The 17,319-nt window shown below is 42.3% G+C and overlaps 1 protein-coding gene across 1 annotated transcript; it reads left to right on the top strand.

The window, feature by feature from the left end:
• Positions 1-1,568: 1,568 nt before the first annotated feature.
• lmx1a (LIM homeobox transcription factor 1, alpha) lies at positions 1,569-15,969 on the top strand. Its single transcript, XM_050054729.1, has 8 exons — positions 1,569-1,820; positions 2,341-2,521; positions 9,960-10,180; positions 11,000-11,178; positions 12,381-12,458; positions 12,832-12,916; positions 13,287-13,460; positions 14,077-15,969. The coding sequence occupies exons 2-8, from the start codon at positions 2,343-2,345 to the stop codon at positions 14,217-14,219; spliced, it is 1,059 nt and encodes a 352-aa protein (XP_049910686.1). The 5' UTR covers positions 1,569-1,820; positions 2,341-2,342; the 3' UTR covers positions 14,220-15,969.
• Positions 15,970-17,319: the final 1,350 nt, after the last annotated feature.

The following is a 17,319-nucleotide window of genomic DNA, read 5'->3' as shown; positions in this document are numbered from 1 at the left end:
TATAGATTAATCAGTGGTTGAGAAAATGTTTAATACATTATTAAAACATTAATAAATCCCAAATATTTACAGAGTAAAATATTTATATAATTTGGTGGTAGAATGTACATTTTACTGGTGTGTTCAAAATCATTTACTGGGCTGAGATGATGATAATTATGAGGACAAAGATGATGGTGGTCTAGTGTAACAACCGTTGTCCCTTCTTTGTATTTCCCGCAGTTGGCCACCAGATGGCGTCCACACAGTGTAAACACCTCACACAGACGCTGCTTCATAGCATGTTTGATATTCCTGAATTCATGGTTCCAGTCTGACAGACTAACAGGACTCAGCATGAGGGCCTCTGCAGGCCTCAACACTAAAAACACCTTTACTCCTCATCACAAAGCCCTGAGATGGTGTAAAGACTGGTCATGGTGATATTACATAATTGTATAAATTTGAATGTAAATTTAAAAATGAACAAAGCAACAAAATGTGGAACAATGCGGAGTTCAGGGGCGTAGATATAGACAGTGCAGGTGGTGCGATTGCACCAGGGCCCCTGGGGTGGAGGGGCCCGTAGAGAGAACAGACCTTTGCAAGCGACTCAGATTGCCACCTTGGAAATATAGCAAGCCCTTTATTATTATTATTATTATTATTATTATTCTTTAAAATAACCAGTAGCTAAAACAAAATTATATGCTTTTGCTATATAAGCTATAACATCTATAAATATACTAAAAACTATACAATAAAGTGATTTATTTCTTACTTTCTTTGATATTTTGTCAGATATGCAAAGATGACTGCTGGGTAATGTGTTGGTTGATGTTATCCAGTGTCAGTTCTCTATTTGTGTCAAGACAATACATGCATGATAGCGTACATGAGGGCCCTTCATCATAGTGTGCCGTGGGGCCCATCGTAACTTCCTTACACCACTGGTGGAGCCAGACCTATAAATTGGGCAGGCCGATACACTGGCTTATTCTCAATATTATTATCAGTGTATATGTTGTCTGATAAGTATTTGGGACATCAACATCTGAGATTCAGACACTAAAAAATAGATTAAAAAAAATAAACTGAAAAAGCAAAATTACGACAATAGTGATTTTTATTTTCATGAATTTCATGGGGTTTTTTTATCGATTTTTTAATGCTTAAATTGATAGAAGTCCTTTTTTCTTAATGTCAGAAATCTTTTTTTTATTCTCAAGTATCAATATTGTCTTTTTTTTACTATTTTTTTCTACTATTTTCCATTTATTTTTGTTTACTATATCTGGAATAAAGTTTGTAAAGCATCTATCTATCTATCTATCTATCTATCTATCTATCTATCTATCTTGAAATCCCTTTAAAAGTCTGACCTTTAACCTGCACACTTAACTTCCTGAGCACTTTATGCATTAGAGCTTCTTAATGCAAAACAAAACAATCGCTTCATGTGCGTCTCTGGGAACTTTGTGGCATCCAGTGTGGGGAGGGAGTGAGACAGAGGGACAGAGGGAGGGGGGAGGGAGAGGTACCGGCACCTGCACATGGAGGAAGTCTCTGTCTGTCTGTCTGTCTCTCTCTCTCTCTCTCTCTCTCTCTCTCTCTCCTTCCCGTTCACTCCTAATAGGATAATTGATAGAAAGCCTAAATAGTCAATACCGGTGGACTCAGAGAGGTCGTCGGAAGCTCTGTGGAGAAACTTTGATGCGCTGCTGCTCGGAGCAGCAAGTTGCAGCAGCGGGACTCTGAGCGCCGGAGATGCTCTGAGAGGAAGAGCTGAAGAGCTGAGGACCAAAACACTTTTCTACCGCCTCCAATCTCGCGCTTTGCAGGTATGAACTCCTCAAACTTACATAAGTGTATTTAAAATGTTAGTTTCCAATAGTCATTTTCCTCCAAATATTCAAAATAAGTGGAAACTTATTTGAATGTGTCGTCAGGGGGCTGCAATGGTGGATCAACTGGCTTTATGTTTAAGTGGGTAAAACTTAATGACATGATTATATCAGTGAAGCTTTAGTTAGTAACATTTAGACACATTTTTAGTATAAATTTGACCTGAGATGTTTAATTTTCAGCACTATTTTTGGCACATGGTCATCAAATTAACTTAATATTTCCTCAGATTAAACAACAATTAAAAAATAATGAGGTCTAACTCTGCAATACCCATTTTTTAAACAAATAAAGACCCTGTTTAAGCACTTTTTAATCCCATTATAACGAGGTAAAGTCGCATTTTTAATCAAACCCTCCATCAAACTTTGCTCCAGCCAAATTATAGCCAATATTCCAGCCCCGTCCTGCTGATTGGAAAAGTGTCCTAATTAAAGGATTTCCCCATCATTGCAGATATGGATCAGAGGGCAGTGTGTGCCGGATGCCACCGGCTGATCAGAGACAGATTCCTGCTCAGAGTCACTGACGGCCTCTGGCATGAGGAGTGTGTGCGGTGCGCGGCGTGCGGGGACGCGCTCAGGAACTCCTGCTTTCTGCGGGACCGCAAACTTTACTGCAAGCGGGACTATGCAGAGTAAGTGCTGAGATCCAGCTCTTCATTATTGTGAGTTTGTCCTGATGTTACAGCTGAAATCATAAAACACTGACGCATACATGTTAGTTTCCCACTCTCTCTGAGAGGCTCATGTGCAGCTACAAAGAGGGCAGGTTAAGCACATCTGATTTTATATTGTAATGCCAGTTGATGTTTTGCATTAAGAAATACAATTTAATTTAACTAATAAAATGAATTAAAAATGGAAAAAATATGGATTTTATGGGCTACCAATGTCAGGTGACTGTCATATTTTTCACTGATTTAAAGTCTGTGCAAAAAGACAATTTAATTTAATGAGGAAAAAAAATATGTATATATACTTTTTTTTTTAAAAAAAATTCATTATAGTTTGTAAGAAAAGTTCTGCTAAAATTAATAAAATATTTTAAAATAATCACATAGCTGCACCTCATCTTGATGTCTTGTATAGATACAGGATTATAGACAGTATAATTTAGTTGGGTTTTTTTCCTAGTCCTGTTTTGGCTGTGATACGTGCAGATTTGTTGCAAATACACTGCCAACATTATAGTTATAGGAAAAACACATAATGTTGTTTTTTGCAGCTCTATTGAACTTTAAAGTTTCTTTTAGGGCGTTTATTTTATTTGATTTTATCCATTTTATTTTATTTTCTGGCCCGCGGTCCAAAAATTGCTCTGCGTTATTAAGGCAATTATGACAACGGAACCCTTGTCCAGATCTGACCTTGACTAAGAACGTGTGTGTGTGTGTGTGTGTGTGTGTGTGTGTGTGTGTGTGTGTGTAAGAGAGAGGGACTAAGAATGAGAAAGAAAGTGAGGAAAAAAGTGATTTTTCTTTATAGTATTCCATATTTTCTTGCCTAGTTTCACAAACTATACACATGGGTACATTGTGTTGCTTATAGGAAAAGCATTGTGTTACGTGTGTGTTTTTTGTGCACGTGTAGTTGTACATGTGCGTATATGGTGTAAGCTGCCTTTCAGGGAACTTGGCACGATGCACTAAGAGAACAAGGTGACTGTAGGAGGAAGGGGTGGCGAGGGAGCTGGAATGTGAGAACACTATTGCATAGTGTACATCCACACACACACACACAAAGAGACAGACACACACACACACACACACACACACAAAACAACACGGTCACACCTTCACACACACATACAGCATGCACACACGCAGCACACAACTAGGGGTAGAGCTCAACTGACACATTGTCAAAATGTGTTAAAATTTCGAGGCCCATTGGCGTGGCAACTGCAAGCTGGGGACAACATATGGTCTCGTCGATGAGGCGGTCCCCCCCTAAAAACTCCCACCATCATCACCCATCGCTGCGACTCCCTCCTACCCACCCACTGCCACGGCCTCATCCCCTCATTCTTCCTCCAAAACACCTAAAAGAGAGCCAAGACAAAAACTGCTCACCCTAACAGGCAGCAGCTCACATTATTTCTGAACAATTTAGTGACGGTCGTTCTGCCAAGCAGGCTGGGAAACAAGAAATGTTACACATACTGGTCCAAAATGCTCCCCACCATCATGTTCTCAGTCAACTAAATCACACTGCAGTAGTGTTGGAGGCCTGTGTGAGCAGAATAATCCTTTAAAACATGCCATTTCTACAATAACCAAGCATGAAAGTTAACATTTTAACTGGCATTTTGACGAATAAATACAAATCAGAGTGGATTCTTGTAAAAGCACACAATTCAAAGTGCTTGGCGTGATCAGTGCAGATCATAGCACTTGGCTGAAGCGCAGAGAAAAAGAGCAGAACTGAGAGGTAATTAGGAGAGTAGAGCCATATGTCAGAAGGTCTGGTGCATCCCGACAAGAGAGCAGTGAGGATGGTGTGAACTTATTTTGGGGGACAGTGCGCTCCATGAGCCCTGGCGTTATGTGCCGCGGCATCTGGAAAGCTCTGCTCACAGCAGCCCCAGTGTCGAGCAATGGGACAACGCCCAGCCGACCGTGAGATATCTGACCTGACCAATTAGCAGGAGGCCTGGTGCCAGAGCTCTGCCTCTGAGGTCTCACGTCTCCACCTCTCTGCCCGTCCTGTCTGGGGTTATGACACCCTATAACGCACCAGCACCACTTTTGTCCATGATGAGGGTTTTAAAAAGTGTGCCAGTGTTTGTCTCGCGGTGCAAAACTGTGTTCCGCTCCCTCCCTTCTTTTCATCCAGGACTAGTGTGAAGCCAGCTCATAAGTGACAATTATTCCATACTGTGACAACATTTGTCTCCTACCACATGCTGCATCTTCTGTCTGAATCTAGCCATTGTTTTTCTTTTGCTCGTGTGGTAAATAGATACCAGCCGGGCCTAGATGTCTGTTGGCCTGTTCATGGAAGCTAAAAGACAATAATGCCTGTATGTGAATTTCCCTTAGCAAAGTCGTTTATACTTTATTAGTCCTCTTCACTCCAAATTTTATCAGTGTTGCTTTTATTACGTAATCCAAGAGGCTGTACATAAACAACATAACATACATAAACTTGCATTAGTGGACTGAAATAAAGTATCAGACAAATTAAATTAAAAAGTGTGAGAAATATTCACCTTCTTCCAGATATGTAACCATCAATCGACGTATGCTCTGTGTTACAACAGATAACAGGGAGTTCTTAGCATGATCATAAATGCTATATCCATTAAGCCTGAACAGATCAGCAGATAATCAATACAGCTGTTCTGATTTTTAGGGCTGTTTGACATGAGTTTGAATGCATATGCATCAGTAAATGGACCAGTTTAACCTGTGCGACTTTAAGCTCATGAAGTACAGCACCAGAATGTAAAGATTTTTGGAATAACGTGATTTAGAGGATGGGTAACAGTGAATTCTTTTAGTGACCAAATATGTTTCACATCACGATGTCTTGAGGCAGAATTGTTTTACCTTTATGATTTTACTTACTTCTTTATGAGTTCAAACACGACGGTGAACTCAAGTGTTAAGTGACATTTACAGAAACTCATTAATACCCAGTGGCGGATCTTCGTATAGATGGCTGCGTAAGATGCCCCACCCATCCCCCCTGCAAAAAAACTGTCCTTAAGATTTACTTGTGTTGATTTCTCATTAGCTCTTGTTCTGGATTGTAATTAGAAATGCATTATACTGGATTTTTTGCCGATATCCAATATGCTGATATGTTACAACTAATTTGACCGATGACCGATACCAATATCGATATATCCAATTTTTTCCCTACCTAATTTTAGCGATCATCAAGTCTCTTCTGTAGGTAGATACCGATGACGTGCCGGTATTATCATGCGGTGGTTCGGGCTTGCCTCGGATACCAAATGTGCTAGATCTGGCTCTGGAAAAACCATTGGCAATACTCACGATGGGACACTGACGTATGACAGATAACCACTGGCGCTTTTCTGAATTTATCACCTCATTAATGATTACGTTATCTACAAGATTGGATGGATTTACTTTCTTTTGGCCTTCCTTATTCAGGAATAATATTAATGATAATCTATGGCAAAATTTTATTTTGTGACACAACAACACATTTAAAGATTGTTTGAGATATTGGTGATAAATATTCCTGACATGACTGCATTGTAATTCATCTCCTTTTGCTTTCCTGACCCGTAGTTGTCACAAAGGACACACAATACACACGAAAGACTGTACTGTAATTTAATGACGCAGTATGCAAATTCCTGTCTGACAATGTGATGTTGAGGTTGCTCAGATTGTCAGTAGATTAAGATTGGCTAAACGGTTCAGTGGACGGGTGGACTGGACAGCAGATTGGTCGTCAGATCAGCGGTGTGACTGGCGGTGCACTTGACCCGCAGATCTGTATCTGATACACGGCCTCTGTTAGCGTGTGTGTTGAGCAAAGGATCCAGGTTAACCTGATCCAGAAACAAGATCTGCCTCTCTGCATGTCCACCAGACCAGCAGTCTGTCTGCCAAAGGTCAGCACTGGAGTCAGGGCGAGAACAATGAGAAAGGAGGGCTTGCTTTGCGGGCTTTGAGTAAATGTGTGTGTATGGTGTGTGTTTGTGTGTGTGTATTTTGGCTCCACACTCATACAGTGCATCTGCCTTGAGAGTGGCTGACCCTGGCCATGTCAGTGTGGAGGAGCGCTGGATTTTGCTGACTTATTTGTCTGTAATGATCTTGTCACTAATTGCCATGTCTAAATCCAGCGTGACTGAGTGTTCCCGCTCTCCTGGCAGAGCCTCTGGGCCAATCATGTCAACGGAAACTCTGAAATATTAAACACCTCAAGCTGCTCCATAAGTATTGGAGGTACTCTTACCTTTGCATTAACAACGCTTACTGTAAGAATACTGGGTACGATGAGACGAACTGGACGAGGCGCATAATGGAAAAGCGATTCTCGAAACATGAATGATCTCACAACATTAATGCCCGTAGTTTCTTCCTCACTGACATCAAGCATTAGCATCATACTGACACATTAAATCAAGTGCTTTGCCGTATCACAGAAACCCAGAAACATTCCGGGTATTTCCTCCGCCACACTTCCTTTGAAAATGTTCGTTGATGCATCTTGTGTTGCCACAGGAATGCACATACCACAGACGGTATGTTGGCCATATTAAAGCGCATACCATTGAGGCCGCGCGGCAGACGACTTGGATGGGTCAAGCAGCCCGACTGACCCTCCTGCGCTGCTGGGAATGGGCTTTACCGTTTCCCTAGCGACCCCACAGCAACAATGAGAGGTCCCAGCAATGTTTGTCTTCAGGATGTTGCAGCTCCAGACCTTTTGACAGGGATGTCTCAACCTGCGTGTTTGCTTTATGTTTAGTCTGAGGGTTCATGTGTTTGTAGATATTGTGCTTAATTTCTACTTTACATATCATCCAAAACCATAGGGGTAGATTTCAGGGGGGACACGTTCCCCGAAATACTTAACACATGTCCCACGTCCCTAGAATAGAACTTTAATTATGATAAAATACAAGACATTTACTCCGTAACTTGGTGCAGAAAAGGCACAAATCGGTGCATAAGACTTCACCAGAATGCAGAAAATTAAGTGTTTAATACTCAAAATTTTCTTGCAGAGGACCCCCAAACCCTCTGTTTCATATGTGTCCCCCCAAATGTTGAACAAAACCTTCGCCCTTGTTCAAAAGGAAGTGAAAAACAAATCTGTGTCACCTGAAAGTTCATGTGAAATGTTTAGTAGGAGTTGATTTATGGAGAACACTTATAGTTAATATTTGTGCCTGTTTTCCTTTACGTCAAGACTGTTTTAGGCATAAAAGTGCCACACCACAAAAAGAAATGTTTTCCCCCCTTTTGTAGTGTGTAATTTATTTGTCTGGGTGGTCCCATGACACAGCATAATTTTAACAAAAAATTAATAACATCTGTTTGAGACGAAATACATAAATGAACAATTTAGTTATTGATTAAAATGACTGTAAAAATAAAGTTTAGCATAGAGTTTTTCAAATGAAACACACATGGCTGTGGTCCATCATATCTGCAGTTCAAATATGCTTAAAATCCTCCCACCCATCCCCACAATAGATTGATAAAAATGTAAAGAAAAAAAAAATTATGGCACGACAGGCAACCGCGCACTACAGTCTGAAATAATCCCCAGCAAATGTAATCATAATCATATGATTAATCATAATCATTACCATATCATATGGTTTGTGCAAGTGGTGTTGCCGTACTCCAGCAGAGGCCATTGCCCAACTGCTTTGTGTAGGTACAGTCTCTCTATGTCATTACTTTTAAATGTTAAAAAGTGGAAAACTAGAAAGAAAAGAATGAGTGTTATGCAGGCTATATCACTGTAGACTGTTCTAGCTTTTGTAAAGTATTATTATGTCATAAAAAGTCATAAAAAGTAATAGAAAGTAAGAAAGTAAAATTTATTTATATAGCGCTTTTCGCAGACATAGGTCACAAAGTCCTTCACAAGGGCAATACACAACAAGAAAGAAACCACAGAGACAAAGTGACTACGTGAGCCACATAATGAAAAGTGCACAACTAGCAAAACTATTTGCACACGCACAACAAGAAACCACAAAACAGAAAATTTGTAATAATACAGCTCTGTTGCAAGTTACCCACACGCCTGTCTAAACAGGTGTGTCTTTATAGCTGCCTTTTAAAAGAAACCACTGAGTCAACAGACTGGAGGGGAGCAGGCAGAGCATTCCAAAATGTAGGTGCTACGGCCGCAAAAGCACGATCACCATGTGTCTTAAGGCGAGTGCGCAGGACAGACAACAAATTTAACGCATTTGATCAAAGAGAGCGAGCTGAAGAATATGGGTGAAGTAGTTCAGCTACGAAGGACGGAGCCTGACCGTGTAATGCTCCTTGAAATGGCACTGAGTCATCAAAACTTTGAGAAATGCTCTAAAATGGTCCGTTTAGCTGCTAGTCTCTACACAGTTTCTCCTGGGAATTTCCCCAGAACCCCCTTGAGGGTTGGGTCACAGAGGATGCGCCCCCTCAATGTTATATAGGTGGTTCGGCCCTGCTTAAAACACATTTGCTCATGAGTAGTTGCATTGACATTGAGTTCCATTTTTTTTAGACTAACCTCTAATGCCACTACTAATTTGTAATGGCTAAAAAGTAGTAAAAAGAAAATACGATGCCCAGCTTGAATCAGTGATATATGTCGACTCTCCTTATGGACTGTGTGAAGTATTTTCATGTGAAAACAAAAACATGGAGAAAAAAAAGCTGTCACTTTCTCATGCCTCTGGGCTGACTGGTCTGGTGACCCAGTCAGGTCTGGAGACAAACGCCAGCTCCAGAATGATGACGCATCATCCTGCGTGACAGACCCAAAATGCCGCGGTGCCAGCCAGCGGACAATGGTCCTGCTGCTTGGGGGCTGGCTCTGTCTTTGTCCCACTCTGGTTAAGCAGACTTAGGGATAATTCCGCGGATAATTCATGGGACCGGCGGCTCAGCCTCTCCCACCGGGACATCTGATTCCCCCCCTCTGCCTGGAGCCATGGCCTGCCGAGAGCTTTTCTCCTGCCTCCCCAGGAGCACAGCCTCGGACAAGGCAGCCGGAGCCACGGCAACAGTCTCTGAGGCTAAGCCCACCAGTCCTGGTTGCCAGGCGCTAAGATGCACACCCGCCAAGCTAAGGGTATGTGTCTGAGTGGTCGGGGCAGGAGGAGGAGGAGGCAAGGGGACAAGTCAGGTTGGCAGTTCTTTTGAGTGACAGCTCGACTCAGCAACATTCCCCAAGTCAACCAAGCTTTTTTTTTTCTCACAGAGTCTCTTCTTACTGAGGTGTGAGGGGTCCTCAAGTGTCTCAGCTTATACTCAAGCTCCAGGCAGCCAAACAAAAGCACCACTCTCTGTTATTTACTAAGTTCTCACAATTCCCTCCCTTCTGTTTCACCTCCACCCGCCTGTTCCTTTTCTCCAGTCTGTTTGCAGTGCGTTGTGGGGGTTGTGCAGAGGCCATCTCTCCCACAGAACTGGTGATGCGTGCAGGGGCCGCTGTGTTCCACCTGCGCTGCTTCACCTGCAGCGTTTGTTCCTGCCGCCTGCAGACTGGAGACCACTGTGTCCTCAGGGAGGGACAGCTACTGTGTGCCAGAGACGACTACCACCAGTGTGTGGCCAGCCCGACCTCCTCCGACACAGGTACAGGATGTGTGTACAGTGTGTGTATGTGTGGTGTGTGTGTGTGTGTGTGTGTGTGTGTGTGTGTGTGTGTGTGTATACATACATACTACTCACATGGTCAAAACTGACCCAATGCATTTGTAACAGGGTCAGTTATACAGCAGTAATATGTGTAACAAAGTCAAATGTACAGTTGTAATATTAACTATTATAATTACACATAATTTGTTTTAGTTGTTGTTACCTGACACGCTTAGGCCTCCATAGTCAATATGTGGAATGTTTGATGCTCAGTTTCTGTACCCCTACATTCACCTTTGGGGGTGCCCCACCTATAAAGAGGTGTCTCCTGCCTTACCTCTTCCCTTTTTATGTTGTACTCAATGGGAGATGGGCTCAAGTTATATGGTAGGAATTGACGGAGGACTGTTTTTACCTCTTGCTGTCAAAGTTGTCAGGAATTACTGGAGATCACCTCCAAAGATATCCACAGTGTGGGCCTCTTCATATCAACATAACGCAGACAACACTAGAGTCCACTGGTTACACATAAGTGGGTTAGAAAAGACATAAGAATAAGTTGTTTTGACCCAGTGTCAGTATATTTATATATCTAACTGTTGGGTTATTTACCCAAACTAAAATTAGTATGCTTGCAAACCGTTATGTTCTAGTGTACCTCTTACATGTCACTGTTGTTGTCAAGAAAATTAACAAATGTATCTACAATTCCTAATCTGCATATAACTAAATGCAGATGATGCACTTCTCTTAGCTTGAATTTTCCCTTTACTTTTTCATCTGTCTAATGACTTTTCAATTATGTCTGCCCGTTAGGTAAAAGTGATGATGAAGAAGAGGAGGAAGAAGAGGAATCTGGGAGGGTTACAGGCAGACGAGTTAGATCGGAAGATCTGGAGAGCAAACGTCCCAAAAGGCCGCGCACTATTCTGACCACTCAACAGAGACGGACCTTTAAAGCTTCCTTTGAGGTCTCATCCAAGCCTTGTCGAAAGGTAAAGTGTTAGTTCTGTGCTCACCAAGGAGGTAGAGTGGATGAGTATGTAGAAGTCCTTGCCTTAATCCACGGCTTTTGTCCCCTGATATTACACAGGCTTTGTTGCACTATGTATGTTGTTATTTTCTGTCAACAACTTACTGTAATTTCTACTGAAGACTGAGAACTTTACCAGTTTTGAATGAGGATATGACATAGACCAGTCTTAGAAATGAGCATGCAATACTTTTTTAGAGTGAGATCCTCCAATTTTATGAAATGTGGGCATAAAACCATTGAATCATATCATGCTTTACAGTAAGACATAACTCTTCAGTGTAAAAAATATAGCAGTTAGCCAGAGGTGTAGCAAGATTTCAACCATCTACTGTGGTGTAATAGTATAGTAGTACTGTACTGCTGCTGGGCAGATGGGTAGATATGCTACAGCAGTCCAGGCACCAGAAGAAAATATTGGTTTTGCACGTTTCTGCAAACCACATACACATTACATTTGCATGTTTTGTATGTATCAAATTAATTATTCTACAGTAACAGAATATATAAGCTGAGTTTTTCATCTGAGGAAGGAGGAGACGATGGACGGTGTGTCAGTTAAGCAAGATTCCTGCCAAGCTGCAGAAAAGACCAACAAACGGCAAAATCATGCATTCTGGCAACCAATCGTTGCTTTAAAAGCAGATTTTGAGGTACCAAATGTGGGTATTTTTTAGCAAGCTGTAGCAGTTTTTCCACCAGGTATAGTGCAACAAAAAGCGACATTGCTGCTTTTCTTGCTGCGATAGTTTCACAAAAGAAGGTTGTTTTTTACCAAGACAATGATGCGTTTCCTGCCAGGTTTTTGCCCCCAAAACTGTCTTTTTAAAGCCAAAACGTGATCTTTTTCTAACCATAGCCAAGTGTTTTTGTGCCTAAATCAATGCCAACATTTTTCCTGGTGATTTGGTTGGTTGTAGCCATGACTTCATTATTACAGCAGGTTTGACCTTAAAGAATACAAAAGTACAGACATGAACAAAGCTGTTATTTCCCCCAAAAAATAAATGTCATAAATACTTTATTCCTTCCTCTTTGTTTGAGGCAACTTGGTGAAGCGATACAGTTTTGTTTTTAACCTTCAAGTGACCTCTTCTCTTTTTCTTTTTTCCAATTTTTGCCCTCCCTTTCTTTCTCTCTCCTTCCCCTGAATCTTAATCCAAGGTAAGGGAGACCTTGGCAGCAGAGACTGGTCTGAGCGTCCGGGTTGTGCAGGTCTGGTTCCAGAACCAAAGAGCCAAAGTAATACACAGTGCACACACACACACACACACACACACACAGAGTCATATGCGCTACTAATAAAAGAACTCTTTCTGCACCGTGTTTGTATGCCAGAGTGGAAATCAGCCTGGTTATCTCTTCATACAGGAAACTGATGACATCTCACTGCGAGATCACTGTAGATTAAATCCCATATTTCCTCACAAAGTGGGCACGTGTGGTTTCCCTCCTCCACTGACAGATGTCCTTTACCTCACTGTTAATACTTTGCAATTGAGTGAACACACTCGTACGCCTGGGTGGCAGAGAGGGACTGTGTTGGAGTGAGAAAAAAATGGTTTACATTAGGCCTGTGGGTGAGATTAATGTCTGTTGGTGTGTGTGTTTTAAGATGAAGAAACTGGCCAGGAGACAGCAGCAGCAGCAGGAGCAGCAGCAGACTCAGGAGCAGCTCGAGCACTCATCACATCACACAGGTGTTGGAAAATGTTCTTCATTCCTCTCACGTGATATAATATCCTAAAGAAAACGTTGGCAATGAGAAGGTCTTTGTTGAATACAGAAAACACTACTATATTTTACAACATTTAGTAAAAATATAATGAGTTTTTTTAAAAGTATCTTTCAGCAGACAAAATTAAATAATCATATTACAGGCAGGTGAGTCAGTTAGGTTTCTGAGAGAGATCTTGAAACATGTGCAACTTCTGAAAGCCACAGAAGTCAGTTAATATAGCTCTAAAAAAGCTAAATAGCTATAGCAACATGACGGTTGCACAAGGCACAAAAGCTCACTGTAACAATAGCAGTAAACACAGTCTCCTGTGTGTCTTCTGTGCCCCACAGCGCCCTCCTGTGGCGGTTTGACCTCTGAGCTGGAGCACCTGGGGTCCTCGTACACCCACATTCAGCAGCAGCAGATGGGACTCACCACACTGGAGCAGCAGGACTATGACATGGACCCCTTCAGACAGGGCCTGACCCCACCTCAGATGCCAGGGGATCACATGCACCCCTACGGTAAAGACCTCAGGGCTGTCAAACCATGATGGAGAGTTACATGTTTAGAGTGTTGTTCTACAAAGGTTCACTAATGGGTGGGATTGCCATTATTTTTGGCAATATGACATCATAACTTAAGTCAGGAGTTTATTATTTTAAAACGCCTGATAGTTGTTGTTTTTTCATATGTTGGATCCTGTTGATCTTTGATATTGTAGCACTGTTTCCTGGGCTACTGCTCTTTCTCCTTGTGTGTTGTCTTTAATGTGTTTAAAATGCAGCTAATATTGACAAGAGGTCAGAGGTCAGCAAACATCCTTACAATGTACTTACATGTCATCAGTCTGTTTGTGACTGTTGGGATAAAGTTGGGTCAAAGGTCAGAGGTGGTCAGACTGGTACAGCAGAGGCTGAGATATCCTAATTTGCAGTCTTTACATCCTACATTTTCCATAATGCAACTCCACCCTGATGACATCACTAGGGTCGTTTCTTCACACTTTAGAAAGCTCCCTCCAAATCACAGAAGACTTAATACAACTGTTTTTAAAGACCGAGTAGAACTCCTCTCCTCCTTATGACTAAAATTGGCATAGCTTTAAAAAGGTGACCAATGATGTTGTGTCTTTTTCAGGTTTTAAGGGTCTGTACGGGGAGATGGACAGAGACCCTCTGTGTCATGTGGCTGACAGCGACTGCCTGTCTCTGGGTGACTCCTCTCTGCTCACCCCTATCGACCGCCTCTACTCCATGCAGGACTCTTACTTCACCTCCTGAGGTTGGAGGTGGGACTCAGTGAAAAGTGGTGTGTCTCCCTCACTCTGCATCGCTCTCCGGGCTCATCACTTATCTGTCTGTGCAACACAATGTCCAAAATAAATGTTGGTGTTGTATGTTTCTGCAAACCACGGATATGTTAGATTTTTACGTTTCATATGTAGCAGATAAGTTCAAACTTTACATTTCTTTACGTTTCCATTTTTAATTCCATGTTGTGACAAGGCTGTGGTTAATGTGTGGTTCGGTTTAGGCACAAAACCCACTTGGCTAGGGTTAGAAAATCATCATATTTTGGGTTAATCACACCCCATTTGGTTGCTTCAAACATGGCTGGACATGTCCCGGACTCTCGTAAAAATATACCCACTTTTGTCACCACAATCACGGCTATAAATGTCGCAAACTCATTAAAAAATACCCACTTTTGTTGCTACAAACATGACTTGACATGTCCCAAACTCTCATTAAAAGATACTTGCTTTTGTCACTACAAACGTGGCTATAAATGTCCCAAACTCATTAAAAAATACCCACTTTTGTTGCTACAAACATAACTGGACATGTCCCGAACTCTCATAAAAAAATACCTGCTTTTGTCACCACAAACGCGGCTATAAATGTGCCAAACTCGTTAAAAAAAATACCCGCTTTTGTCGCTACAAACACAGCTATAAATGTCCCAAACTCTTTAAAGCATACCCGCTTTTGCCATTACAAAATGACTAGATATGTCCCGAACTCTCGTAAAAAAAATCCCATTTTTGTCACCACAAATGTGGCTATAAATGTCTCGAACTCATTAAAAAATACCCGCTTTTGCAATTACAAACATGGCTATAAATGGCCCGAACTCATTAAAAAATACCCACTTTTGCTGCTTCAAACACAGCTAGAAATGTCACATTATAAAAAAATGTTGGTCTCAAACGGTATTCTGCTGCTTTCTGCTGCTTGGGAGCTGTCTTGCCTTGATGTGACGCCATCATCCTCTCCTCCTCCCGATGAGAAACTCAGCTCATATACATGGAATCTATTAACTATGTCATACAAATGTAACATATCCGAGGTTTGCCAAAAAGTACAATTCCAACATTTCCTTCTGGTGATTGGGCTATTCTGTATCATGCACAAGATAGTTGAGGAAGCGGTCAACGCCAGGGGGACGTGGGTACACTGTGATACCATGCAATATACCATGTGCACGTGCATATAAAGATGATTACACTACTGCCTCTTATGCTTTACAATCCCACTGTACGACACACAGGCTCCTGTGTATGCACGATACCGTCGGACCTCTCCCACTATGTTTGAATGTTAGATCATGAGATCATAACTGCATCTACTAATGTAAATAGCTGTTTGGGTGTGTATTTGTATTTATTCTCACAATGTGTGTATGCCGTTCATCTTGAATGAATCAACAATGATTAATAAATAATGGTTATGATACAGTGAATATTCAGTATAAAATATGTGGCGTAGTGAGTATGAGGCACAGGCTGATCTATTATGAAGATGGGGTATTCATGCTGAGGGTTAGAGCTGGGTCAGTCCATCCTCGGTGCTTATCAGTCCAATCTAGGTGACAGGTCAGCGAGGCATCTTCCCCTGGCTGTTGGGTGGATCATCAGATTGTGAAACGCTGGGCTATGACAGCTGTATGGGTCAGTGGCAGGTAAGCATCACATCCACGCCGCCATCATCAACGCTCACATTGTGCTCCTCACGGTCAAAGGCCCTCGCTGCATTTTTCTGCCTTTTCCTTCCTCCAGTATAGAGGACAGGAGGAGGGGGGGACCACCCAGGCACTGTGCCCAGCTGGAATGCACCAATCCTGGGGAGGGAGGTTGAGAAAACCCAGGGCGGGGGCTCCAGACAACAGAGGGGCTGAAAGCTGTGTCAGGGGAGAATGCCCAGGGTGACACAGAGATATGAAGGCCCACTGTATGGAGTGCCTCCTTGCCCCAGCCGTGAACCCTCTCCTGGACCCATCTCATATTCCCCACTATGAAATCAGACCTTGCAGAGCAGAGAGCGCAAGTCAATGGTCAGGAACAATCTAACTGTCTGTCACCGTGGTATGCTACTGCCAACCAGAGCTAAAGAAGTGTGCAGCAGAGTATACCGAGTGTGTGTTTCTTTGAGTCTGCCTTTGTATCTGTGTCTGTATCTGCTCTAAGTGTCTGCTGGCATGCGCATGTGTGCATGCTCATGTGTTAGGAGGAACAACACTCTTTGTTGTCGGGGACTAAAGTATCATAATGTACTTCCTTGTATCTTCAGAGGTAGATGAAGGGAGAGAAGCCAGACTTAAATATCAGGGAAGGAAGCCAAGGTGGTCACCTGCAGGGCTTTTTCCCTTCTTGTGCGCGAGCCTGTGCGCAGTTGGCACGCATATACAGTTGCCAGCAGCCGTGGGTGGGATGAGAAAAATAATCAAACCGTGATCATACGGTCACAGCAGGTAGCAATAACCTCATTATTATTCTGACGGTAGCCAAACAGTTTCCTGTCGACAGTGTGGTTATTTATTGCACCCTTCATGCCAACCACAGGCCACAAACCCTCTGTCTTTTAACCGCTATAATTGGCTTCATGCTGTTGCAGCGCCAAGACAGATGCACACGCTTTGCTGAAGATGCTCCATTGGCCATTTCCACCACAAGTCTGGGGGTATACTATTGGCACAGACACACAGGGAAGATTCTATACAGTAGTCACACAATAGGAACTCCATACTTAATTCAGACAATAGATTTTCACCTAAATCAGTAGTGTAATTTATACATCAGCCCTAATATGAAATATATTCCAAAACTGTGTGAGTTACCGTGGGGGTGGTGAATTGCCCCTTAGTGTGGGATCAGTGCCCAGTGAGACACATTGAGCTGAGGCTGATAATGGATCACCTCCTCCCCAATCAGTGACAGGAGTTTCCTGGCCACTAAATGTGCTAAACTGACACTTTGTGGCAGTTTGGTAATCTCAGAGGGTTTCTGCCACTTCCCCACTTGACCCCACAGTATTGGTTCCTATGGGGGAGGTCAAATGTGGATAAACTGAGCTTCTAGGGAGGGCACCAGCAAGACAGGAT

The sequence above is a fragment of the Epinephelus moara genome, chromosome 10 (assembly GCF_006386435.1).
Source record: "Epinephelus moara isolate mb chromosome 10, YSFRI_EMoa_1.0, whole genome shotgun sequence".
In the NCBI taxonomy this organism is placed as follows: Eukaryota; Metazoa; Chordata; class Actinopteri; order Perciformes; family Serranidae; genus Epinephelus; species Epinephelus moara.
The sequence above is the reverse complement of the archived record's forward strand: the minus strand, read 5'-3'. Positions and strand labels throughout refer to the sequence as shown.

What these genes read in the sequence shown, in the direction of transcription:
- lmx1a (XM_050054729.1), top strand. Translation starts at nt 2,343, where the DNA reads ATGGATCAGAGGGCAGTGTGTGCCGGATGCCACCGGCTGATCAGAGAC. An exon ending in TGCAAGCGGGACTATGCAGA is followed by an intron (nt 2,522 to 9,959) that starts GTAAGTGCTGAG and finishes CCTTTTCTCCAG; the next exon opens with TCTGTTTGCAGTGCGTTGTG. An exon ending in GCACTCATCACATCACACAG is followed by an intron (nt 12,917 to 13,286) that starts GTGTTGGAAAAT and finishes TGTGCCCCACAG; the next exon opens with CGCCCTCCTGTGGCGGTTTG.